Below are 27,500 nucleotides of genomic sequence, written 5' to 3' on the forward strand. Positions count from 1 at the left end.
TAGAGGATGCTGTCCCTCCACTCACTCTGCGTACAGTCCAGGTCCCAACTGAAGCTCAGCAGCAATGAACACCTGGCTCAGGGAATCCCTACCCTCTGCCCCTTGCCCCTGCCCAGAACATCTGGCTCAGGGAGTCCCTGCCTCTTGCCCCTGCCCAGGACATCTGGCTCAGGGAGTCCCTGCCCTCTGCCCCATGCCCCTGTTCTGAACATCTGGCTCAGGGAGTCCTTGCCCTCTGCCCTGGCCCCTGTCCAAAACATCTGGCTCAGGGAGTTCCAGCCCCAGGCCCCTTCCCAGCTTCGATGAAAGGGTTTACAGGTTTACTACACTTAGGATTAGGAGGGAATCTCATAGAGTCATAGAGTCATAGAGTTATACAGCACGGATAGAGGCCCTTCGGCCCATCGTGTCCGCGCCGGCCATCAAGCCCTGTCTACTCTAATCTCTCCAAGGCGAGAGGATATTAAGGCAACAATACGGATAATTCTACTTTTAAAACTGCTGTGAGTTGTATGCTTGGCAGATCTTTATGTTTCATCGAGCTTGACATATAATTGATGTCTTTTGACTGTTCTTGTAATATTTAGGGTTCCACAGGTATCCGTGGTCTCCCAGGGGCTGAGGGTCGAGCAGGAATTAAGGTAATTTGCATGAATTACTGCTTCTGATAATCAAATCTGCATCATCAAATCATCCTCGTTGGTTATTTCACGCTTGTTGCCTTGGGTCAATGTTTATCCCTCAACCAACACCTCTGTCTCTCTCTCTCCCCTTCCTCTTCCCCTCCCTCTCTCTATCTCATCCTCTCTGTTTTTTTATCTCTCTTTTTCGCTCTCACATTCTCCCCTTCCCCCTCTTGGTTTGTGTTGCGTCTGTTTCACGCCCGAAAAATGGAAGCAATGCACACCCAACACCCCTCCTCCCGACCCCCTCCTCCTCGAACCCCCTCCTCCCCGACACCCCTCCTCCCCGAGCCCCCTCCTCCCCGAGCCCCCGCCTCCCCGACACCCCTCCTCCCCGACCCCCTCCTCCCCGACACCCCTCCTCCCCGACACCCCTCCTCCCCGACCCCCTCCTCCTCGAACCCCCTCCTCCCCGACACCCCTCCTCCCCGACACCCCTCCTCCCCGAGCCCCCTCCTCCCCGAGCCCCCGCCTCCCCGACACCCCTCCTCCCCGACCCCCTCCTCCCCGACACCCCTCCTCCCCGACACCCCTCCTCCCCGACCCCCTCCTCCTCGAACCCCCTCCTCCCCGACACCCTCCTCCCCGACACCCCTCCTCCTCGAACCCCCTCCTCCTCGAACCCCCTCCTCCCCGACACCCCTCCTCCCCGAACCCCCTCCTCCCCGATACCCCTCCTCCCGACACCCCTCCTCCCCGAACCCCTCCTCCCCGACACCCCTCCTCCTCGACACCCCTCCACCCCGACACCCCTCCTCCCCGACACCCCTCCTCCCCGACACCCCTCCTCCCGACACCCCTCCTCCCCGACACCCCTCCTCCCCGACACCCCTCCTCCTCGAACCCCCTCCTCCTCGAACCCCCTCCTCCCCGACACCCCTCCTCCCGAACCCCCTCCTCCCCGACACCCCTCCTCCCCGACACCCCTCCTCCCCGACACCCCTCCTCCTCGAACCCCCTCCTCCCCGAACCCCCTCCTCCCCGACACCCCTCCTCCCGACACCCCTCCTCCCCGACACCCCTCCTCCCCGACACCCTCCTCCTCGACACCCCTCCTCCCCGACACCCCTCCTCCTCGAACCCCCTCCTCCCCGACACCCCTCCTCCTCGAACCCCCTCCTCCCCGACACCCCTCCTCCCCGAACCCCCTCCTCCCCGACACCCCTCCTCCCCGAACCCCCTCCTCCCGACACCCCTCCTCCCCGACACCCCTCCTCCCCGACACCCCTCCTCCCGACCCCCTCCTCCCGACACCCCTCCTCCCCGACACCCCTCCTCCCCGACACCCCTCCTCCCCGACACCCCTCCTCCCCGACACCCCTCCTCCCCGACACCCCTCCTCTCCGACACCCCTCCTCCTCGACACCCCTCCTCCCCGACACCCCTCCTCCTCGAACCCCCTCCTCCCCGACACCCCTCCTCCCCGACACCCCTCCTCCCCGACACCCCTCCTCCCCGACCCCCCTCCTCCCGACACCCCTCCTCCCCGAACCCCCTCCTCTCCGACTGTCTCATGGTTTCAGCCTGTCTACATTCTATGAGACGTGCAAAACAGCTCAAAACTTCCTTGAATATAACCAGGAGAGACGAGGCCAGTGGGTCCACAGAAACTGTACTTGTGTTTTATTATTTCAAAGTCTTTCCTATCCCAGACTTACCCTGATTTGTTTTAATGATCGTTCTGTCTTGGCCCACGCCCATGTTCCAGAGCACATTTCATCAGCAGTTCACCCGAAACAAAAGCAGGAAATATTTAACACTTTTACACTGAAGAGATTAGAATTCTGAAATTAGTTTAAATTTTCAGTTGTCTGATTGTTTTATGTTTGCTACTGGGTGGTCTGTCTGCTTTAAATTAGTCAGTGGCTTGGCTGATTAGTTTAGGTAAGTTAGTTTAAGTAAGTTATTTTAAGATTGTCATTGGTTTGGCTGGTTAATTTAAGCTACAGGCTTAACCACAGCGGCAACTACAGGCCAGTCAGTTTAACCTCGATGTTGGGAAGCTTTTAGAAACGATAATCTGGGAAAAATTTAATAGTCACTTGGACAAGTGTGGATTAATAAAGGAAAGCCAGCACGGATTTGTTAAAGGCAAATCGTGTTTAACCAACTTGATAGAGTTTTTTGATGAGGTAACAGAGGGTCGATGAGGGCAATGCAGTTGATGTGGTGTATATGGACTTTCAAAAGACATTTGATAAAGTGCCACATAATAGGCTTGTCAGCAAAATTGAAGCCCATGGAATAAAAGGGGCAGTGGCAGCATGGATATGAAATTGGCTAAATGACAGGAAACAGAGAGTAGTGGTGAACGGTTGTTTTTCAGACTGGAGGGAGGTGTACAGTGGTGTTCCCCAGGGGTCGGTACTAGGACCTCTGCTTTTTTTGATATATATTAATGACTTGGGAGTACAGGGTAAAATTTCAAAACTTGCAGATGACACAAAAGTTGGAAGTGTAGTGAACAGTGAGGAGGATAGTGATAGACTTCAAGAGGGCATAGACAGGCTGGTGGAATGGGCGGACACGTGGCAGATGAAATTTAATGCAGAAAAGTGCGAAGTGATACATTTTGGCAGGAAGAATGAGGAGAGGGATATAAACTAAATGGTACAGTTCTAATGGGGGCGCAGGAACAGAGAGACCTGGGGGTATATGTGCACAAATCTTTGAAGGTGGCAGGTTGAGAAAGTGGTTAAAAAAGCATACGGGATCCTGGGCTTTATAAATAGAGGCATAAAGTACAAAAGCAAGGAGGTTATGATGAACCTTTATAAAACACTGGTTCAGCCACACCTGGAGTATTGTGTCCAGTTCTGTGCAGAAAAGATTTACTAGAATAGTGCCAGGGATGAGGGACTTCAGTTACGTGGATAGACTGGAGAAGCTGTGGTTGTTCTCCTTAGAGCAGAGAAGGTTAAGAGGAGATTTGATAGAGGTGTTCAAAATCATGAAGAGTTTAGATAAAGTAAATAAAGAGAAACTGTCCCCATCGGCGGAAGGGTCAAGAACCAGAGGACACAGATTTAAGGTGATTGGCAAAAGAACCAAAGGCGACATGAGGAAAAACTTCTTACGCAGCGAGTAGTTATGATCTAGAATGCGCTGCCTGGAAGGGAGGTGGAAGCAGATTCAATCGTGGCTTTTAAAAAGAATTAGATAAATACTTGAAGGGAAAAAATTTGCAGGGCTACGGGGAAAGAGCAGGGGAATGGGACTAACTGGATTGATCTTACAAAGAGCCGGCACAGGCTCGATGGGCCGAATGGCTTCCTTCTGTGCTGTAACCATTCTAAGATTCCATGATTCTATGAAGCTCGTCATTGCTTTGACTGGTTAGTTTAATTTGTTATTGGTTTGTTCAGCATCGCAAAAGGAGGCCATTCGGCCCATCAGCCTGTACCAGTGCTGGCTCTTCACCCGTGGTTATCGACTTTCATCCCATTTCCCTGCCCCTTTTTGAACAAAAGATTTGGTAGATTGTGCTGAGCCAACTAGACCAGAAGATGTTGCCTTGGGGCAAATACTCATCTTCACCACCTGTCTCGGTCTTCATCGCCCGCCCATTATAGGACGAGCCCAATTTTCATCCCGTTGATTCCAACAGAATGCAAATCGAGCGGGTTTTATAATGAGTGTGCGATCTTCTCCATCAGATTCCTGCCCAGGGGGCGAAGACGGATATTGTCTCCATTCCCCAGATACTGCTTTTTTTGTGTGACGATAATGCTGAACAAATGGAGTGAACTGTGACAGGAGATTTTTCAGGCAGGATGTTCTCTAACAATCTTCCTGATGTCTACCCCTCCCTCCCCCCAGGGTAACCGAGGAGACCAAGGCCTTCCTGGGAGGTCCATTATTTACACCGGAGCTATCCCGAAAGGTACGTTGATTTTCCACAGCTAGAGAAAGGAGCTAAAAAAAAAGTAGGGTGTAATCGGTCTCCGGAGACAGAGCAGACCGGGCAATAGCGAATCGGCTGCCTGTGTTACACACAGGAAAGGAGGAGGCCATTCAGCCCCTCGAGCCTGCTTGGTAAGAATTTTACTTACGTTAGTTTTAAGGTTGCGACTGGCACAAGTCGACAGTAAGACTAATTCATTCAAAACAACTTAGAAAGATTTATTAAACCCATGCATCCATATAGTTTAACAAACAAGACCGTAATGTCCAGTTATTATACAGGTTTCACTTCCTGTTTTTCCCTTGATCGATGGAGCGCGCTGACTCAGGATCCGTAACTTCTTCTTGTTCCGGTTCTGGCCTTGAGGGAACCTCCACACCTCCTTCCTGGCCCGTTGTCCTTCTCCGCCATGTGGTCTGAACTTGGCGTATACTTTTATATCTTTTTGGAGGCATGGCTACCTCGTGCACAATCCCTTTGGGCTCAGCGATTGGGCCTCAGCTGCATGGCCATCTTTCAATTGGTTCCTTTGCTCATGGCCGATAGTGTCCCTTTTGTTAAGTACCTCGTTTAGGTGGTGCGGGGCCATGATTAGATTAATCTGCAGTCTGCTTTAAGCACTCAGGTGTGTGCTCGTTGTGTCTCTTCCTGTCCAAGCCATGCTTCAGTCACCTTGGTTATTTCACTTCCTTGCCGAGTTTGGCATTCAGGGAAAAGGCAGAGACGTTCTTGCCGTGGGGTTTTTAAAACAGCAGGTCTTCAGCCAGCCCCTGACCGCCATCGTCTGAGGCAGCATGGCCATCCCACACCTGTACACCGTCCCGAGAGTCCCAGGATGGGAGAGAGATCGTGGACATCTTTATTATTCGAACAACACAGTAATTCTTATTATAGTAACAGGCTTTCCACATTATTTTTCCTACAGCTCCGCCATTCAATCAGATCACAGCTGATCTGCACCTCAACTCCATTTACCCGCCTTTGCTCCATATCCCTCGATACCCTTACCCAAAAATTCTATCGATCTTTGTCTTGAAAGCTCCAGTTGACCCCCAGCATCAACAGTCTTTTGGGGGAGAGAGTTCCAGATTTCCACTCCCCTTTGTGTGAAGAAATCCTTCTTGACATCACTTACAAATGTGCACATTTCACGAAGTGGAGCTTGACCCTCTGAGCAGAATATCTGGGGGAGCAATGAAGCTGCTTTTACTGGTGAAAAACAAGCTGTAAACAGTATGAGATGCTTTGTATGATCCTGGTCTCTTCAATCAGTGGACAAATCACACTGGCAGACCATAAATCCCAGGCTATAATCTATGAATCAGGTTTATTAAGTAATATAAACAGAAGCAAAAGCTAACACAGCAGACTTCACTAGAGTATAATACTTCATATAATCACCCAAAGCAATAAAAGTTAAAATGTTAACAGTCTCTGCACTACTTTTAACAATGTATGTCCTTGGTGAAATACTTCTTTGCGAGATAGACACTCATACAGCCCGCTGTTTGTCTCCTCCCAGATAATAGTTCACCCGAGCAGCGAATGGGAAAAGACTGTTATACGTAAATGCAGATCTGGCTATAGAGCTGTAATCAAAAATGGACATTTGATGCCACCGGGGCTGTGCCCACACGAGTCAGGTTCCAGGCCTGCATTCATTGCCAGGGTCAGGCAGGGCAGTGTGGGTCATAACCAGGCCCCCATGTTGCCATCACCATCTCAGCTGGTGGCCCTTCGAAAGTTTGGTACCATGATACTTGGAACATACTGTCCGTGTGGGGAGATTAGAACTTATGGTGATCGGTGGTAGTTACGGCCAGCACCAGGTTCAATATTCAGCCTTCTCTGACTGGCTGGACCAAAGGATGATGCAACTTCGGTTCTACCCGTCTCCCACTTGCACGTGACTGATGACAAAAATATCTTAAACAACCCCTTCTCGCCCCCCGCTATTGACATAGTTGTGATTGAAGGAATCGTCTATTCTAGTTGGGCCAGTGTGTGCTCAGTCAGAACAGCAACTGCGTTTCCAGGGCCATTCGGGGCTGTGAACAGGCCTGACACGTCCTGATCATCAAATAACATTCTCTGCAAACACAAGGAGCTAAATTTCGACCTCATTGCCTGATGGATCGAAATGCCTCAGATTATAAATTCAACTGATTTCCATTCCAATAGAGTGAGAATCGGGGGACGGGGGGTTCTGTATCAGGGGGTTCTATATCAGGGGGTTCTATATCGAGGGTTCTATATCGAGGGTTCTATATCAGGGGGTTCTATATCGAGGGTTCTATATCAGGGGGTTCTATATTGGAGGGTTCTATATCGGAGGGGTTCTATATCGGGGGGGTTCTATATCGGGGGGTTCTATATTGGGGGGTTCTATATCGGAGGGGTTCTATATCGGAGGGGTTCTATATCGGGGGGGTTCTATATCGGGGGGTTCTATATTGGAGGGGTTCTATATCAGGGGGTTCTATATTGAGGGGTTCTATATCGGGGGCTTCTATATCGGGGGTTCTATATCAGGGGTTCTATATCGGGGGCTTCTATATCGGGGGTTCTATATCGGGGGGTTCTATATGGGGGGTTCTATATCGGGGGGTTCTATATCAGGGTGTACTATATCGGGGGGGTTCTATATCAAGGGTTCTATATCGGGGGTTCTATATCAGGGTGTACTATATCGGGGGAGTTCTACATCGAGGGTTCTATCTCAGGGGATTCTATATCGGGGGGTTCTATATCGGGGGTTCTATATCAGGGTGTACTATATCGGGGGGGTTCTACATCGAGGGTTCTATATCAGGGGTTCTATATCGGGGGTTCTATATCAGGGTGTACTATATCGGGGGATTCTATATCGGGGGGTTCTATATCGAGGGTTCTATATCGAGGGTTCTATATCGGGGGGTTCTATATTAAGGGGTTCTATATCGGGGGTTTTATATCGGGGGGTTCTATATAAGGGGGTTTTATATCGGGGGGGTTTTATATCGTGTGTTTCTATATCGGGAAGTTCTATATCGGGGTGTACTATATTGGGGGGGTTCTATATCAGGGGTTCTATATCGGGGGTTTCTATTTTGGGGGGTTTTATATCGGGGGGTTTTATATCGGGAGGCGATTCTTTCCGCCAGATTAGCGCCCACGTGGTGAAGTCAAAAATCTATCCCAATGTCTTTCTTTGTAACTTGAATATTTTCTTTCCTGTTTTAAGGTCCCAAAGGTGAGAGAGGCCTGGAAGGAGATCGAGGACCCCAGGGAAACAGGGGTCCCTCTGGCCCTCGCGGCCTCCCTGGACCTCCTGGGGAAACACCCTTCTATCGAGGTAAGGAAGGTGGCGCATGTGAATTCTATCAAATGTTCTCAAGCATGCTCTCTCTCGCTCTCTGTCTCGTTCTGTCTCTCTCGCTGTCTGTCTCGTTCTGTCTCTCTCGCTGTCTGTCTCGTTCTGTCTCTCTCGCTGTCTGTCTCGTTCTGTCTCTCTCACTCTCTGACTCATCTGTCTCTCTCGCTCTCTGTCTCATTCTGTCTCTCTCGTTCTCTGTCTCGTTCTGTCTCTCGCTCTCTGTCTTGTTCTGTCTCTCGCTCTCTGTCTCATTTTGCTGTCTCCCTTTCTCTCTCCCTCCTTCTGACTCTCTCTCTCCCTCACACTCACAGGTGTCACCAGTTAGAATATTTGCATTTTCTAACTGTCAAATATCACAAAGGTGGCGTCGAGGTCTTTGTTTTGCTTCAAAATTCAACTTGTTTTAATTAATTTAAATGAGCTAAAGGTAGGGTGAGAGAAGCTTAATAAGATTTCTGAAGTTTATAGAACACAACAGGTGCAAACTCTGCACTGTGTCTTTTTTAGCATTCTCTCTGACACGCACACGCACCTACACGTATATGCACATGCACACACATACACATACATACACACACGCATATGCACGCACTTACACATGCACACACAGCTTCTCCGTTTAAAAAAGCACTCAATAAAAACTTTATCCGAATGAAATCTTGAAATTTGTCCTCTAGCTTTTCTTCAAATAATTTTGAAAATATCCCATCAGTCCAGCGGAGTAAATGGAAATGATATTTTCCGGGAAATTGGAAGTATTCATGAGCTCAGACTCTACAATTTGCATTCAGCTAATCGAGTCATAGCTCTCGGCAAAAATATCAAATCCCCAACCCCAGTCTCCCAGGAGAAGCAATGACCTTCCAATCAAACATTTTATGAAAGCATTAAAAGACACAAAGAGCAACTCAATAGATCGATTTAATTGTGTTATCAAGAAATACTTATTTCTTAAAAAATTTGTTTAAAAGCTTATTTTGGACAACAGAAATTTCAGTTACTGAAAATAAAATGGACGTCTAATAGGAGTTTTAATGCTAAGTATATGACTTGCCTGTCACCACTCACTGTAACAGCACTGTGGGGCTGAATTAACTTTTCTCCACTAATCATTCAAAATGTTTTCTGGAAAAAAATCTATATTCGCCATTTTTTTCCTTGGTAATTTGATTAGGCAGAGTCAACATTGTTTTATGAAAGGGAAATCGTGTTTGACAAATCTACTGGAGGTTTTTGAGGATGTAACTAGTAGGGTAGTTTTGAGGATGTAACTAAAGGGGAACCAGTGGATGTAGTAGATTTGAATTTTCAAAAGGCATTCGATAAGGTGCCACACAAAAGGTTGTTACATAAGATAAGCGCTCATTGGGTTGGGGGTAATATATTAGCATAGATAGAGGATCGGTTAATGGACAGAAAACAGAGAGTAGAGATAAAGCATTCTCAGGTTGGCAGACTGTAACTAGTGGGGTACCACAAGGATCAGTGCTTGGGCCTCAGCTATTTACAATCTATATTAATGACTTAGATGAAGGGACCGAGCGTAATGTATCCAAGTTTACTGATGATACAAAGCTAGGTGGGAAAGTAAGCTGTGAGGAGGACACAAAGAGTCTGCAAAGGGATATTGACAGGTTAGGTGAGTGGGCAAGAAGGTGGCAGATGGAGTATAATGTGTGGAAATGTGAGGTTATTCACTTTGGTAGGAAGAATAGAAAAACAGAATATTTTTAAATGGTGAGAAACTATTAAATGTTGGTGTTCAGAGGGATTTAGGTGTCCTTGTATACGAAACACAGAAAGTTAACATGCAGGTACAGCAAGCAATTAGGAAGGCAAATAGTATGTTGGCCTTTATTGCGAGGGGGTTGGAGTACAAGAGTAAGGAAGTCTTGCTGCAATTGTACAGGGGCTTTGGTGAGACCACACCTGGAGTACTGTGTACAGTTTTGGTTTCCTTACCGAAGGAAGGATATACTTGCCTTGAAGGTTCACTAGATTAATTCCTGGGATGAGAGGGTTGATCCATGAGGAGAGATTGAGTAGAATGGGCCTATACTCTCAGGAGTTTAGGAGAATGAGAGGTGATCTCATTGAAACTTACAAGATTCTGAAAGGGCTTGACAGGGTAGACGCTGAGAGGATGTTTCCCCTGGCTGGCGAGTCTAGAACTTGTCTCAGGATAAGGAGTCAGCCATTTAAGACTGAGATGAGGAGAAATTTCTTCACTCAGTGGGTTGTGAATTTTTGGAATTCTCTACCCCAGAGGGCTGTGGATGCTGAGTCGTTGAGTATATTCAAGACTGAGATGGATAGATTTTTGGACTCTAGGGGAATCAAGGGATATGGGGATCAGGTGGGAAAGTGGAGTTGAGGTCGAAGATCAGCCATGATCTTATCGAATGGCGGAGCAGGCTCGAGGGGCCGTGTGGCCGACTCCTGCTCCTATTTCTTATGTTCTTATGTAACTATAATTTTTAATGTCCAGAATAATGTTTTAAACAAAGTATTAAACAATAACATGACAATGTTTGTACATTGAATGGTCTTTTGTACATACAGATACCCCTGGGGGGCCACCGTTGGAGTGCATGCTAGTGGGGGTTGTGTGAGGGGCAATTTCAGGTTAATCTGTGATCGCACCCCTCCGCCCCCCCCCCCACTCCTTGCCCCACTCCATGCTGACACTCAGTGTCAAAGTCCAGATACACAAACAAATTGGTGATATGGGAGGAACTAGCAAGAAATCAAAGTCATTCAGGAACAGAAGGAGGGGGAAAGGGGCAAACAACGAAATTCAAGGGTGAGAAACAAGTCAATCGTGCAAACACACCAAAATATTAATGTTCTCAAACGTGTAATTCGTAGGTTTTCCGGGATCACAAGGTTCCCCAGGGGTCACAGGACCCAAAGGATATAAAGGTGACCTGGGCTTGCCAGCTTTCCAGCCTGGATTTGTTGGGTTTCCAGGAATATCAGGACCACCAGGACCACCTGGACCTCCAGGCCTAGCATCTCCCGCAGGTGAGTTACCGGCCTGCGCCCAAAAGTGGCAGGCGTTTTAAAACAAAATCTAAAGCCTTTGAAATTAAAGTATGTCCTCTGGTTTTACACAAATAGAGTTTGTTGGAGATCCAGGACCGAGCGGACAGAGAGGATACCCTGGTCAAAGAGGAGGGACAGGAGACAAAGGTAAGAGGGAGTGTTAAATACAGAGGGGACAAGACAAGCACGTACCAAGTATCTCAAATCAGCTTTTTCAGCTGGCCACTGATTTCTCATCATCTCCCCTCTGGTATTTTTGACAATTACCTTAAATCTGTGTCCTCTGGTTACCGACCCTCCTGCCACTGGAAACAGTTTCTCCCTATTTACTCTATCAAAACCCTTCATAATTTTGAACACCTCTCCCCTTAAATCTCCTCTTAACCTTCTCTGTTCTGAGGAGAACAACCCCAGTTCCTCCAGTCTCTCCACATAACTGAAGTCCCTCATCCCTGGTACCATTCTAGTAAATCTCCTCTGCACCCTCTCCAAGGCCTTGACATCCCTCCTAAAGTGTGATGCCCAGAATTGAACACAATACTCCAGCTAATTATGTGAGCTATGCTCGAGGTAAATCGGTGTGTGTGAAACCTTTAAAATGCAATGACAAAGAGTTCCACTTTACTGTCCCGGGCATTTGAGTTTAATAAAGACAATGGCCCTTTAAGTATCAAGTTTCATTAAAACCAGATTTCTACAAACATAAAATTACTCAGAGCCATATATCTGTACGGCAATGAAAATATTACTGGGCAGAGACAGTTTTAAATAACCTGATTCCTATTGGCTCATTGGCCTGTTGGTTCCTCGTACTCCTGAGGGCAGGAATTGTGAGGTTTGGATGATTGAACAGAAACCCATTAGACAGGAGTACAGTCAGGCCGGACACAGGGGCTACAACAGCTCCGGCCCAACACTGCCCCCACTCTGGCCCTAATCCTGTGACACCAGAGGAACCTCACCAATCTCCACCCTTTATTTCTCTATTTATTCACCCATCTCATTCCAGCTTTAGATTTCACTGCCCCTCCAGACTCGCTGTCTGTCCCCGTCCCACCAACTCAAAAGCAAATACTGCAGATGCTGGAAATCTGAAATTAAAAACAGAAAATGCTGGAGAAGCTCAGCAAGTGAGGCAGCGTCTGTGGGGAAAGAAACAGAGTTAATGTTTCAGATCGAAGACCTTTCGTCAGAACTGGAAGATGTTAAAAGAGTTAAAGTTTTTGAGCAAATATAGAGCCAGGGAAAGGGGGGAGGGAGGGGAGGAAAGAATAAAAGGGAAGGTCTGTGATAGGGTGGAGGGCAGGAGTGATTAAATGACAAAAGGGATGATGGTGCAAGGCAAGGAAGGGACAAGTAAAGAAACAAAAGATCGGTCTAGAGTAGCTGTAAATGGCAACAGCAGAACCATTACCAGCACTAGCTGACCGAAAAAATGGGAGCAGTGGTTCTGATCTGAAGTTATTGAAATCAATTTTGAGTCTGGAAGGTTGTAAAGTGCCTAAACAAAAGATGAGGTGCTGTTCCTCGAGCTGCCGTTGAGCTTCATTGGAACAGTGTAAGAGGCCAAGGACAGATAGGACAGAGTGGGAGTGGGACGGGGAATTAAAATGGCAAACAACCGGCAGATCATGGTCATGCTTGCGGACAGGGTGGAGGTGTTCAGCAAAGCGATCACCCAGTCTGTGTTTGGTCTCCCCAGTGTAGAGGAGACTGCATTGTGAGCAGCGAATACAGTAAACTAAATTGAAAGAATTTCCCACTAACTGTATATTCTGTTTCCCCAGAGTTAAATGTTCACACATTCCACTGCTAATGAGCATTATATGAGGGTGTGGTGTGAATCGGGCGAGGGGGGCGGGGGTCCAATTTTTGTTGGGACCATGAGGAGCATTAAATTGTTTAAGGACTTCTTTTTCTCTAAACTTCTTTTGAGTGGCCTGCAGCGGCCCTTTAAGGACTGCTGGTTCAGCTGCTCTGCACCAAGTACCAATAGGGGGAGTGTGCACAATAAACACTCCTCCCATTGGGGCTCTACTGACGTCATGGGACCGCGATTCGCGTGGACGAATGTTGCCCATTTCCCCTGCGATGCCCATTCACGGACCCCAACCAAGATGGTGGTGGCGGGAACGTGGCTGTTACTTGTGCTGCCGCCTCATTCCGGCCCAATGATGTGGTTGCATAGCGGGCCCAGTGTGTTCATATTCAAGGGCTGATTTTACTCATTGGCACTCGCGGCCCAGAGTTCCGAATGACGGGATTGGGGGGGGGCAGAGGTCACTGCACCCCGTTCCTGGTCTGCAGGATCCTTGTGTCCGTTAAGCAAACATCACCAGAAAATTATGCAGCCTGGGGCTCGAGCCCACTGACCTCCCGATATATGCTCCGTCCATTCAGACCTCTGCACCCTGAATTGATTTTAATGCGAGTTCTGTCTCAATTACAATGAACTCCTCCATCGAAAGAGGGCACCGAGGAACACAAAATATATATTCATACACTGAGGAACACAAAATAGATATTTACACACTGAGGAACACAAAATATATATTCATACACTGAGGAACACAAAATAGATATTCATAATTGTAAACAATTTTACAACACCAAGTTATAGTCCAGCAATTTTATTTTAAATTCACAAGCTTTCGGAGGCTTCCTCCTTCGTCAGGTGAATGATGTGAAATGAAATCCTCGAAATGAAATCGCATTTATAATTCACAGAACAATGCTTGGCGAGTACAGACAGTTTTTTCAACTGCCCGTATGTCAACCCCAGTCCATCACCGGCATCTCCACATCATAGATATTCATACACTGAGGAACACAAAATAGATATTCATACACTGAGGAACACAAAATAGATATTCATACACTGAGGAACACAAAATAGATATTCATACACTGAGGAACACAAAATAGATATTCATACACTGACGCTGCCATAAAACAACTTCAGGCCCACAGCCCTCTCTTTCCTCATGGTTTTTCTTCCCTCCCTGTAGGTGAACCAGGTCATTGTTTGTGCATTGCGGAGGAGGCTTCTCCTGCTGGTCCACCAGGTCCTGTAGGAGTTCCGGGCTATCCTGGGATATTCGGTGTGACGGGTCAGTTGGGTGATGAAGGAATGTCAGGGCCATTTGGTGCGCCTGGGACTCCAGTGAGTATTGCTGCTTCTATCTGGTATTGCGCCTGTGGGTGACACTGTGAGTGTAACGTTATGTGACTCATTCGTTTAAGTGGGCCCCACACTAACATCACAAGGTCGTCTTCAACGACCAATAATCTGCCATTTTGAACTTTCACTACAATTCCTAATATTCTTCACCAGAAGGCGCCTCATTAAAGGTGATTAAAGTTAACTGTTTTTTAAGGAAGAAAGGAGAAAGAACTTGCATTTATATAGCGCCTTTCACTCCATCCCAAAGCCCTTCCCAACCAGTGAATTACTTTTGAACAGTGTCCACTGCTGTAATGTAGGGAAACATGGCAGATTGACACAAAGCAAGTTCCCAACAGACGAACGGCCAATTAAACTTTTTCAGTGATGTTGGTTGAGGGATAAATATTGGCCAGGACACCGGGGAGAACTCCCCTGCTCCTCTTCAAAATAGTGCCATGGGATCTTCTACGTCTACCTGAGAGGGCAGACGGGGCCTCAGTTCAATGACATTTCTGACGGTGCAGCACTCCCTCAGTACTGCTCCTCCGACAGTGCAGCGCTCCCTCAGTACTGCTCCTCCGACAGTGCAGCGCTCCCTCAGTACTGCTGCTCCGACAGTGCAGCGCTCCCTCAGTACTGCTCCTCCGACAGTGCAGCGCTCCCTCAGTACTGCTGCTCCGACAGTGCAGCGCTCCCTCAGTACTGACCCTCCGACAGTGCAGCGCTCCCTCAGTACTGGCCCTCCGACAGTGCAGGACTCCCTCAGTACTGACCTTCCGACAGTGCAGCAGTCCCTCAATACTAACTCTCCGACAGTGCAGGACTCCCTCAGTACTGACCCTCCAACAGTGCAGCGCTCCCTCAGTACTGACCCTCAGACAGTCCAGCACTCCCTCAATACTGACCCTCCGACAGTGCAGTACTCCCTTAGTACTGACCCTCCGACAGTGCAGCACTCCCTCAGTACTGACCCTCCGACAGTGCAGTACTCCCTCAGTACTGACCCTCCGACGGTGCATTACTCCCTCAGTACTAACCCTCGGACAGTGCAGCGCTCCCTCAGTACTGACCGTCCGACAGTGCAGCACTCCCTCAGTACTAACCCTCGGACAGTGCAGCGCTCCCTCAGTACTGACCGTCCGACAGTGCAGCACTCCCTCAGTACTGACCCTCCGACAGTGCAGTACTCCCTCAGTACTGACCCTCCGACAGTGCATTACTCCCTCAGTACTAACCCTCGGACAGTGCAGCGCTCCCTCAGTACTGACCCTCCGACAGTGCAGCACTCCCTCAGTACTGACCCTCCGACAGTGCAACACTCCCTCAGTACTGACCCTCCGACAGTGCAGCACTCCCTCAGTACTGACCCTCCGACAGTGCAGTACTCCCTCAGTACTGACCCTCCGACAGTGCAGCGCTCCCTCAGTACTGACCCTCCGACAGTGCAGCGCTCCCTCAGTACTGACCCTCGGACAGTGCAACACTCCCTCAGTACTGATTCTCCGACAGTGCAACACTCCCTCAGTACTGACCCTCCGACAGTGCAACACTCCTTCAGTACTGACCCTCCGACAGTGCAGCGCTCCCTCAGTACTGACCCTCGGACAGTGCAACACTCCCTCAGTACTGACCCTCCGACAGTGCAACACTCCCTCAGTACTGACCCTCCGACAGTGCAACACTCCCTCAGTACTGACCCTCCGACAGTGCAACACTCCCTCAGTGCTGCAACTGAAGTGTAAGCCTGGGTTTTGTGCTCTGGTCCCAGTGTGGGGTTTGAACACATGACTTACTGACTGAGTGGCGTGAGGACGACCAACTGAGCCAAGTCCCAACCCTGTTGACCATCGCTTTAACAAAAATAATTGAATGACCTCCACTCTCAGTGAATTTTTCTGAATCAGGGGGTCCCTCATCACTTTACCCCAACAGCCCCGAAAACCCTGCTGCATTTTTCTCTACCCTCAGCCCGATGACCCTCAGGAACTTTGACCCCGCATCTTCGCTGCCTCGGCCACACTTTGGGCCGATGGACACCGCTAACCTGGGCCTGACCTTCCGCCTGACTGTCTGGCCTCCAGCCAGTGAGGACATCTCCTGATGGCTGGGCTGCTCTTCCGACCGATGACGTTCCTGGACCCTGGCCCGGTGGCTATATAAATGCAGGTTGTTGTTATTGTCGTCGTTTGGAGGTGCAGCTTAAAACTTCATTTGGCTTATCCTCCTGTTTTTAAATCAAATATATAAATTGGTCAGTAGAAACTTTCAACGTACGGCAAGGGAGAGAGAAGACCTAAATACTTGTTATTAATGTCACGCCAACAGGGTGCGGCGGGTGTTGTTGGAGCTCGTGGTTCGAAGGGTCAGAAAGGTGATTCGATCTTCATCACGACCATAACCACCAAAGGTACAAACATCTCACCAATCAACAAGGCTCCATCATTACAAACCAGAACATTCAGCCCCTCGAGCCTGTTCCGCCATTCAATTAGATCAGGGCTGATCTGTATCTTAACTCCTTCCACCCGCCTTGGTCCCGTAAGCAAATGTTATCCTAGGTGATGATTTATTCTAGGTGATGAAAGAGAGGGGAGGGGAAGAGGATGGGAAGGGGAGGAGAGGAGAGGAAGATGGACGTAGAAGAGGTGAATGTTTTACGTAGAAATTTGAATGCACGAATCGCCGTTCAATATTCCTTTGTAGAATTGTTCATTTATTAGGTCTGACACTACCGTGAAAAGCTGTTCAATGTTAAGAGTGAGCCCGCCCTTGAGCTGGTTGCTCTCCTGGGCTGGTGAGATGTCAACTTGTCCCAATGATGGCAGGCAGACTGTCTCAGAAAGGTACCATGGCAACGGGAGGTACCTTGGGGAGGGGAGGCATCATAGTGAGGGGGACACCATGGTGGGAGGAGGTACCAATACGACAGAGGTACCATGGTGAGGGGAGGTACCATGGCAACAGAGGTACCCTGGTGAGGGGAGGTACCATGGCAACAGAGGTACCATGGCAACAGAGTTACCATGGTGAGAGGAGGGATGAAGTGAAGGGGGGGGTCTGAGAGATGATGAGGCACTTCTCTGAAAAGGAGCCAAACGGATGAGTCCATTCATGGGCCAGCCTAGATATAGCAGTAGGGTCAGTTTTTGCCTAGTGATGAAGAGCTTCACAGGTGGGAGTGTATATCAGGAGTTTAGATGCCTCCAATTCATGAGGCCATCATTTTATGGATGACAGGGATTGACTCGCAAATCAGGCATGTGCCCGAATTCCTGATTTGTCCTTCCAGAAAAACAATTTACAAAAATAAGGGGAATAAAATCAAGACAAACATGTAACATGATTTATGTTTATTAAGGTTCCAAAGGAGATCAAGGAGCAGCAGGTCCAATAGGAGCTCACGGACAACCAGGTTTGCCAGGCTCGGACGGTAGGCCGGGGAAACAAGGGTTCCCAGGACCCTCGGTAAGTACAGTTTGATTTGATGTGTTGAGTTCCAAGTCACCTCTGTAAATCTGACAGGTCACTTTGTGCAAGTTATGGGGCTGATAGATAGTCACATATTATGATCTGGAATTCGCTGCCTGAAAGGGCGGTGGAAGCAGATTCAATAATAACTTTCAAAAGGGAATTGGATAAATACTTGAAATGGAAAAATTTACAGGGCTGTGGGGAAGAGTGGAGAGTGGGACTAATTGGATAGTCTCCACTCCGCCCCTCTCTCCATCTCCTACCTTTGTCTCCTCCCTCCATCTCCTACCTCTGTCCCCTCCCTCCGTCTCCTCCGCTCCTCCCTCCCTCCCTCTCCTCTCTCCTTTTATCTGTCGGCTGGCTCTCCCCCTTGGAGGTGATGGAGTTCCCCTGACTTTGCTGCTCTTGTCCTTCTCAGTGGTGGAGGTTGCAGGGGAGGGAGATGCACCTTGGTGAGTTGCTGCAGTGCATCCTGTAGATTGTATGTGCTGCAGCCACGGTGCACCGGTGGTGGAGGGAGTGGATAATGAGTCTAGTGGCAGGGGCACCGATCAGTATCATGGTTTAAAGGAGTGCCAATGGTGTCCCTGCGAGTATTGGTGAGTTGCTGTACTGGTATGTGCCTGGTCAATTCTCTAAACACATGGTATAACTTACATTTCAGGGCGATGCCCAGAAAGGTTACCCTGGTGATGATGGTAACCTCGGTAATCCAGGCCGTAAAGGGCAGTCGGGGAAGCCTGGCCTACCAGGGGTCGGCATTCGAGGTCCTCAAGGGAGGCCTGGTCTCCTTGGTGACCTAGGATTTGATGGTGTTCCAGGAAGTCCTGGTATTCCTGGCCCACTGGGTGCTCCAAGTAAGTGTCCACTTTCCACGTCTTAACTAAGTGACAGTTTGTAAACTTAAGAAACCTTACTTTAAATGGAAGGCACCTGGTGGAGATGGGTGGACTATTCACGCTCAAGGTTCCTTTGCATGGGGCGGGGGGACAATCCCAGCCTCTTCCATCCATGCTTCCACTCCAAGTCTTTCTCCAATTGGCACCAGGCAGGAATGGAGTCCACAAATGCAGTGGCAACCCCTAAAACCCACAGAAAACTAACCAAGGCCCAGGTGAAGGAAGTTCCACTGCGGTCATTACTAAGTAGGTGTTCCAGGGCTTATACATAGGAACAGGAGGAGGCCATTCAGCCCCTTGAGCCTGTCCCACCATTCAATTAGATCATGGCTGATCTGTATTTTAACTCCATTTACCCGCCTTGGTTCCGTAATCCTTAATCCCCTCACCCAACAAAAATCTATCCATCTCAGTTTTGAAATTTTCAATTGACCCCCGGCCTCAACAGCTTTTTGGGGGAGAGAGTTCCAGATTCCCACTCCCCTTTGTGTGAAGAAGTGCTTCCTGACATCACCCCTGAACGGCCTGGCTCTAATGTTAAGGTTTTTCCCCCTTGTTTGGGACTCTCCCACCAGAGGAAATAGTTTCTCTCTATCGACCCTATCAAATCCTTTAATCATCTTAAACACCTCGATTAGATCACCCCTTAATCTTCTATACTCGAGGGAATACAAGCCCAGTCTCTGCAACCTGTCCTCATAATTTAACCCTTTTAGCCTCTGAATCATTCTGGTGAATCTGCACTGCGCCCCCTCCAAGGCCGATATATCCTTCCTGAGGTGTAGAGATGATTGGGCGTCTTGTTCAATGCGAAAACTGTGCCTGGGCTCGCTGTCAGTCACCGTTTTTCATGCAGTGCGACTGACAGACAGTGACTGGGCCGAGCGTCCGAGGAGCATCCAACGTTACAGCTCATGCCAACGTGACTGGTGTCCCAGTTTCCTTTGGGGAGACGAGCCACCGCAAGCAGGAAGCAGCTGCCAGAGAGAGAGAAACGTTCACCTCTGAGTGTCGGTCTGGGTGTGAGGGTCCCAGTGGGTCCCTGTGGACCAGCCTCACCTTCCTCTTCATCTTCCGAATACCTCAGATAGAGGGTTTTACCACCGGGAAACCTGTTGCCGGGGGGGGGGGCGGGGTAACAGTGCGAGGGAAGGGGGAATGTGAACGATTGACACCAGCGAGAACCACATTGCCAGAAGGATCACAAAAAAAAACACACACAAAGACAGTCGTAAATGGCTGAAATCCGAAGGATTGAAGTTACTGACGGGGAGCCTTTAATCTGCCTCCACCACAGGCAACAGGCAAGCCTGGACGCCCATTTCACACAGGCACCCTTTAGAGATTAAATCCTGCCTTCCCAAACTTTGTACAGCACCCCCGTCCCCCTCCTCATTAAATAGTGAAATGAATGGGTGCCATGGTTACCCCTCTCCCGGTACAATGCCCCAACACACACGGGATGGAGTTCCGGGGGGGGACGAAACACTTGTCTATTTTCCAGTCCTGGCCCCCTGATCTCCCAGAGGGGGAGATGAGGAGAATTTTTTTTACGCAGCGAGTTGTTCTGATCTGGAATGCGCTGCCTGAAAGGTGGAAGCAGATTCAATAATAACTTTCAAAAGGGGAATTGGATAAATACTTGAAAAGGTAAAATTTGCAGGGCTACGGGAAAGAGCAGGGGGAGTGGGACTAATTGGATAGCTCTTTCAAAGAGCCGGCACAGGCACGATGGGCCGAATGGCCTCCTTCTGTGCTGTATCATTCTATGATTTACAGCACTACAATGCCAACCAGTGGTGGACAGTCCCGAATTTTATAAAGCTCAGTGTCAGGCTTCATTCTAAGCAGGCCATCGAGCCGAGTGCTAGTTACTGTGCTTTCTGCTTTACAAATGACACTGCCCAATGATCAGTCTTGGCCTCCGCTAGTAATCAGATGTAAATATAAGCTGCTTAACCTGATCTCACCTTGTTTCTGAAACCAGGAACTCTCGCTCATTTGCATGCCCTTAGCCTCCTGTAGTGAATCATCGCTGTATGGTCGGGGTGATTCTGCGATCAGTGATCCCACAGAATCGTGGCCATGCAGTCCGTAGTAACACACCGACTAGTTTTAATGGAGGGACCATCACAGGCAAATTCCCAAGATATGCTTTCCCTTAAAAGCTGGCATTAATGCACCGGACTGCGGGTTCACCTCTTCCCCAGTGAAAGTTCAACACTGGATCCCGAAACTTTCTCAAATATTTGTTCTTGGGATTTGGGCGACACTGGAAAGCTGGTATTTATCGCCCATCCCTAGTTGCCCCGAGGGCAATGAGAGTTAACCCCATAGTGTGGGACTGAAATCACAGGTAACTTCCCTTCCCCGAAGGATATTAGTCAGCCAGATACATCAATCCACCAGCTTTCGTGTCTCAAATTACCGGATTTCTTCAATTCAATTCATAATGTGGCCAGGTTTGATTTGAACTCACAAACTCTGGTTGTCCAGTACAACAACCATTAGTTTATCAAAACCCTTTGAGCAGAACAGAAGATGGTGAAAAAATTATAAAAGGTGTGAGGAACATTTCATGTATAAATCACAGCGAAGATGAAGAGTAAATGGCCACTCTTTAGCAAGTACTTTTACTGCCTGTTACCTCTTGTTCAATATAATCCAAATGTGCTTGTTTCTTGTCTCTGTTTTAATGGTAGCTGATTGCATTGATGAACAGGAAATCTTGAGGACTGGAGAAGATCACACACTATTCCCTTCAGGTAAACGATGGATTTGCTCAGAATTGGCCAGTTAACCATTTTGTTTGCCTTTCCCCTTATATTGAAATCAATTAGCATCGTCCTGAAAGAGGATAAACAGTGAAAGGTTGTTTCCACTGCTTGGTGAATCAGTAATAAGGGGCACAGACTGAGGATTATCACTAGAGGAACGAAGGGGGGAAGTTATACGAAATGTTTTCACACAGAGGGTTATTAGAACAGGGAATGTTTTACCACGTGGGGCGATTGAGGCAGAGGCTGTAACCTCATTTAAAGGGGAATTGGATAAGTATTTGAAAAGAGAGAATATAAAATGATATAGAGAATGGGGGAGGGAAATGGGATTAGATTGGTGTGATGGGCTGAATTACATAGAATGTACAGCACAGAAACAGGCCATTCGGCCCAACTGGTCTATGCTGGTATTTATGCTCCACACGAGCCTCATCCCATCCTATCAGCATATCCTTCTATTCCTTTCTCCCTCATGTGTTCATCCAGCTTCCCCTTAAATCCATCTACACTATTCACCTCAACTACTCCTTGTGGGAGCGAGTTCCACATTCTCACCACTCTCTGGGTAAAGAAGTTTCTCCTGAATTCCCGATTGGATTTATTAGTGACTATCTTATATTTATGGCCCCTAGTTCTGGTCTTCCCCACAAGCGGAAACATCTTCTCTCCGTCGACCCTATCAAATGGGCTCCTTCTACGCTGTAAATTGTGTGACTCTTTTTTTCTGCCGATGCCTCTTAATTCCACGTCCTTTGCACATCTCTCTGCAGTTTAGTGCAGTGGGATATGGGCTAGAGGTGACCAGAGTGATCATAGTGACAGAGATGGGGGTCACCTGGAACTGAGAAAACCCATCACATGTCAGGTGTAAAGGTTCGACTCCACAAATCCGTCAGTGTCCAACCCAGCACGATGCTGGGACATACAGCGATATTATTTGCCCGTCTTATAACAATTCATTGCGATTTGGTTATTGGGACATTTCCTTGTAGGACACGTTCCTAATATATTTAAATCAGCTCAGATAGATTTTCCGAAAGATTGATCTCAAGGTTAAAACTATTGGGCCGCTGGGCATAAGTCAGGAGATCGCAAGTCCGCAGTTAGAGATAGTCTGTCCCTTGACAGAGTCCCAGCCCGTGCTCCCAGTGAGAACCAGTGTTCCCAGCCCGCACTCGCAGTGACAGCCAGTGTTCCCAGCCCGCGCTCTCAGTGACAGCCAGTGTTCCCAGCCCGCGCTCCCGGTGAGAACCAGTGTTCCCAGCCCGCGCTCCCAGTGACAGCCAGTGTTCCCAGCCCGCGCTCCCAGTGACAGCCAGTGTTCCCAGCCAGCGCTCTCAGTGACAGCCAGTGTTCCCAGCCCGCGCTCCCGGTGAGAACCAGTGTTCCCAGCCCGCGCTCCCAGTGACAGCCAGTGTTCCCAGCCCGCGCTCCCAGTGACAGCCAGTGTTCCCAGCCCGCGCTCTCAGTGACAGCCAGTGTTCCCAGCCCGCGCTCCCGGTGAGAACCAGTGTTCCCAGCCCGCGCTCCCGGTGAGAACCAGTGTTCCCAGCCCGCGCTCGCAGTGACAGCCAGTGTTCCCAGCCCGCACTCCCAGTGACAGCCAGTGTTCCCAGCCCGCGCTCCCAGTGACAGCCAGTGTTCCCAGCCCGTGCTCCCGGTGAGAACCAGTGTTCCCAGCCCGCGCTCGCAGTGACAGCCAGTGTTCCCAGCCCGCGCTCCCAGTGACAGCCAGTTTTCCCAGCCCGCGCTCCCGGTGAGAACCAGTGTTCCCAGCCCGCGCTCCCAGTGACAGCCAGTGTTCCCAGCCTGCGCTCCCAGTGACAGCCAGTGTTCCCAGCCTGCGCTCCCAGTGACAGCCAGTGTTCCCAGCTCGCGTTCCCGGTCAGAACCAGCATTCCCAGCCCGCGTTCCCGTTGAGAACCAGCATTCCCAGCCCGCGTTCCCGTTGAGAACCCGCTCTCCCAGCCTGCGCTCCTGTTGAGAACCCGCTCTCCCAGCCTGCGCTCCCAGCCTGTGCTCCTGTTGAGAACCCACGTTCTCAGCCTGCGCTCCCATTGAGAACCCGCGCTCCCAGCCTGTGCTCCTGTTGAGAACCCGCTCTCCCAGCCTGTGCTCCTGTTGAGAACCCGCGCTCTCTGCCTGCGCTCCCGTTGAGAACCCGCGCTCCCAGCCTGCGCGCCCGTTGAGAAGTGTTCCTCATCAGTGAGAACCAGAGTGGGGAATCCACCTTTATATTTTCATTATCGGATTTCATCGCAGATGTTCATTGTGCTGTGGGACTCACTTGTAATATTCTTACTCTGTGGAGTTTCATTATAACCGGAGTTTGCCTGTACTGTCTGATCGTCCAATCCCCCACCATCAACATCCTGGGGGTCACCATTGACCAGAAACGTAACTGGACCAGCCATATAAATACTGTGACTACAAGAGCAGGTCAGAGGCTGGGTATTCTGCGGCGAGTGACTCACCTCCTGACTCCCCAAAGCCTTTCCACCATCCACAAGGCACAAGTCAGGAGTGTGATGGAATACTCTCCACTTGCCTGGATGAGTGCAGCTCCAACAACACTCAAGAAGCTCGACACCATCCAGGACAAAGCAGCCCACTTGATTGGCACCCCATCCACCACCCTAAACATTCACTCCCTCCACCACCGGCGCACCGTGGCTGCAGTGTGTACGGTCTACAAGATACAATAGGAGTTTCATTATAACAAGGTTTTGATGATTGACATTTTTATTGAATTTGTGGGGATTAATTATGGTTTGTGAACTGTTATTATGTTAATCTTCACAGCTATTCCTTGTGGAAAACCAGGACCTCCAGGGCAAAAGGGACAACCGGGCTCGCCCGGAGAAAGAGGTAGAGATATATTGTACTGTCTTTGATGCCTTTTAGAAGTTATGGTTTACACCAGTTAACATTGGGCTATTTGGTCAAGACACTTAAAAAGAAATGTTACATTCCAGGTGTCAAGGGTCAGCTGGGATTTCCAGGCTTTTCCAGACCAGGATTCCCGGGACCTAAAGGTTTCATCGGCATACCAGGACCAGGAATCCCAGGACCACCAGGTTATCCTGAAGCAAAACCTCTCCATTGCTATCATGCCTAGAATGAAGATCTATTAAGAACATAGGAACAGGAGGAGGCCATTCAGCCCCTCAAGCCTGTTCCGGCATTCAATTAGATGATGTCTGATCTGTATCTTAACTCCATTTACTCACCTTGGTCCCGTAACCCTTAATCCCCTTACCCAACAAAAATCGATCAATCTCAGTCTTGAAAGCTCCAATTGACCCCCAGCCTCAACGTCTTTTTGGGGAGAAAGTTCCAGATTTCCACTCCCCTTTGTGTGAAGAAGTGCTTCCTGACATCACCCCTGAACGGCCATAATTTTACGGTTGTGCCCCCTTGTTCTGGACTCCCCCCACCAGAGGAAATAGTTTCTCTCTATCTCCCCTATCAAATCCTTTAATCATCTTAAACACCTCAATTAGATCACCCCTTAATCTTCTATACTCGAGGGAATGCTACACCACCGTACCATGAGGTATATCACCCAACATCCCACCTACCCTTAATACGCAGTGATATCAGCCGTAGCCAGGATCCAGTCCAGCTCCCTTGTGAACACTTGCAGTGACTCCTCACTCACTACTCGAGCTGGGAACTTGGTGAAGAGGGCCAATGACCTCTCCGCAAAGAAAGACCCGATATCAAGCTTCATTCTGTGCGAATGTAAGTTATCCTCAAATCCCTTCCTTAACCCTTACCGATCTAATTCAAATAGTCGATCCACATGGACATAGTCTGCTCCTTTCATCGTTTTAAAGACCTCAATCAAATCTCCCCGAAGTCTACACATTACTAGAGTAAAAGGGCCCAGCTCTCTGAGCATATCGTGGTAACCAAGGGATTTTAAACAGCTCAACGCCTGGAAGTGAATTGGTGCAACTTACCCTATAGTTCAAAACCTTTAATGTAATGTTCTTCTCTGCATGAAATTTTAAAATTCTCATCCTTGTTTTCAAATCCCTCCATGGCCCTCGCCCCTACCTATCTCTGTCACCTCCTCCAGCCCTACAACCCTCCGAGATCTCTGTGCTCCTCCAATTCTGGCCTCTTGTACGACTCCGATTTTCATCGCTCCACCATTGACGGCCGTGCCTTCAGCTGCCGGGGCCCTAAGCTCTGGAATTCCCTCCCTAAACCTCTCCGCCTCTCTCTCTCCTCCTTTAAGACGCTCCTTAAAACCTACCTCTTTGACCAAGCTTTTGGTCACCTGTCCTAATGTCTCCTTATGTGGCTCGGAGTCAAATTTTGTTTGATAATCGCTCCTGTGAAGCGCCTTGGGACGTTTCACTACGTTAAAAGTGCTCTATAAATGCAGGTTGTTGTTATTGTTGAATACTTTGTGAAAGCAGTTAAAATAAAAATCACTGTGGTCGACCCTCGTGTAGGTTTTATTGGGCCTCGAGGAAATCGAGGACTCCCAGGCCCAGCTGGGCACGACGGGGACGCTGGCCTTCAGGGCAAGCCAGGGAAGCTGGGATCTCCTGGTGCAAAAGGTTGGCCTGGAGAAGCAATCGGTGCGTTGCCAGGATACCAAGGAGAGCAAGGACACCCAGGACAGGCAGGAGCCAAAGGAGATCAAGGCAACGCGGGCGCTCCTGGACTCAGAGGCAAGGAATAGTTAAGATTGTTATTTGTCTGTCGAGTTGAGCTATTGGGCGTGGGGTGAAATTGTTCTTTGGCAGTAGCGTGAAGCCGCCCGTTTCCCCCTGTACCCCAGTTTCTTCTCCATCAGGGTCAATGGGTTGCAGAGTCGCCATCTTTCCATCGCATGTCTGGTGAAGTTCCGGCCAGGGAGTGGGAGAAGCCCTGAGGAAATTACAACCCCCCACCAGCCCCCCGAGTTTCTCCCCAACGGTGGGAAGTTTGAGGTCAGTGGTAGCTGAGATCAGTTAACTGGCTCCAGTCTGGAGCCTTTGCAGGTCTGTACGGTTCACCCACTCGCTACGATCAAGCTGAGCCATGGCGCGGGGGGGGGGGTCGCAACATTTATCTCTTTAGCAAGAAATGGAATGGATGGAACCTGCGGGTGAGGCTCAGATTGACGAGGCCGGTACCAATCGCCACCAACGAGCTGCATTGTTTACATCGCACAAGGACTTAAAGCACTTTTGTTTTCTTCAGGTGCAGATGGAATGATGGGAACGGACGCTCCCAAAGGCGAGCGAGGACAGCGAGGGTTACCTGGCATTGCAGGATTGCCTGGATTGAAGGGGCAACCTGGGGCTCAGGGACAGACTGGATACCCCGGGGTACAAGGCACGTCCGGTTTACCAGGACATGTGGGTAAGCAGCGAGTCTACACCGTTACCTTGGCATCAACATCCATGAAATCACTTGTCTGCAGCTGAAAGGCAAAGAGTGTGATTTCCGGGGGAAGCTGAGTTCACGGGGATCACCGATCGGAAATCAGGACCGTGATATTGTGATGTCAGCTGTGTCTCGGTGGGGAGCTCTCACCTCTGGGTCAGAAGGTCGTGGGTTCAAGTCCCACTCCAGAGACTTGAGCACAAAATCCAGGCTGAGACACCCAGTGCAGTACTGAGAGAGCGCTGCACTGTCGGAGGGTCAGTACTGAGGGAGTGCTGCACTGTCGGAGGGTCAGTACTGAGGGAGTGCTGCACTGTCGGAGGGTCAGTACTGAGGGAGCGCCGCGCTGTCGGAGGGTCAGTACTGAGGGAGCGCTGCACTGTCGGAGGGTCAGTACTGAGGGAGTGCTGCACTGTCGGAGGGTCAGTACTGAGGGAGCGCTGCACTGTCGGAGGGTCAGTACTGAGGGAGCGCTGCACTGTCGGAGGGTCAGTACTGAGGGAGCGCTGCACTGTCGGAGGGTCAGTACTGAGGGAGCGCTGCACTGTCGGAGGGTCAGTACTGAGGGAGCGCTGCACTGTCGGAGGGTCAGTACTGAGGGAGCGCTGCACTGTCGGAGGGTCAGTACTGAGGGAGCGCTGCACTGTCGGAGGGTCAGTACTGAGGGAGCGCTGCACTGTCGGAGGGTCAGTACTGAGGGAGCGCTGCACTGTCGGAGGGTCAGTACTGAGGGAGCGCTGCACTGTCGGAGGGTCAGTACTGAGGGAGCGCTGCACTGCCAGAGGGTCAGTACTGAGGGAGTGCTACAC

General features: G+C 49.5%; 1 protein-coding gene across 1 annotated transcript in view; it reads left to right on the plus strand.

Annotated features, from left to right (window-relative positions):
- The window catches only part of LOC137323158 (collagen alpha-6(IV) chain-like), a 209,901-nt gene that overhangs the window by 137,721 nt on the left and 44,680 nt on the right, over nt 1–27,500 (plus strand). The window contains exons 17-30 of the mRNA XM_067986641.1: nt 588–641; nt 4,503–4,566; nt 7,811–7,921; nt 10,811–10,966; nt 11,063–11,134; nt 13,996–14,150; nt 16,479–16,560; nt 17,512–17,618; nt 18,289–18,481; nt 21,226–21,288; nt 24,106–24,171; nt 24,279–24,380; nt 25,770–25,991; nt 26,506–26,667. Coding sequence (XP_067842742.1) covers nt 588–641; nt 4,503–4,566; nt 7,811–7,921; nt 10,811–10,966; nt 11,063–11,134; nt 13,996–14,150; nt 16,479–16,560; nt 17,512–17,618; nt 18,289–18,481; nt 21,226–21,288; nt 24,106–24,171; nt 24,279–24,380; nt 25,770–25,991; nt 26,506–26,667 — 1,609 coding nt within the window. The remainder of the gene's footprint in view (nt 1–587; nt 642–4,502; nt 4,567–7,810; nt 7,922–10,810; nt 10,967–11,062; nt 11,135–13,995; nt 14,151–16,478; nt 16,561–17,511; nt 17,619–18,288; nt 18,482–21,225; nt 21,289–24,105; nt 24,172–24,278; nt 24,381–25,769; nt 25,992–26,505; nt 26,668–27,500) is intronic.

This window comes from Heptranchias perlo, chromosome 6 (assembly GCF_035084215.1).
Source record: "Heptranchias perlo isolate sHepPer1 chromosome 6, sHepPer1.hap1, whole genome shotgun sequence".
NCBI classification, from domain to species: domain Eukaryota; kingdom Metazoa; phylum Chordata; class Chondrichthyes; order Hexanchiformes; family Hexanchidae; genus Heptranchias; species Heptranchias perlo.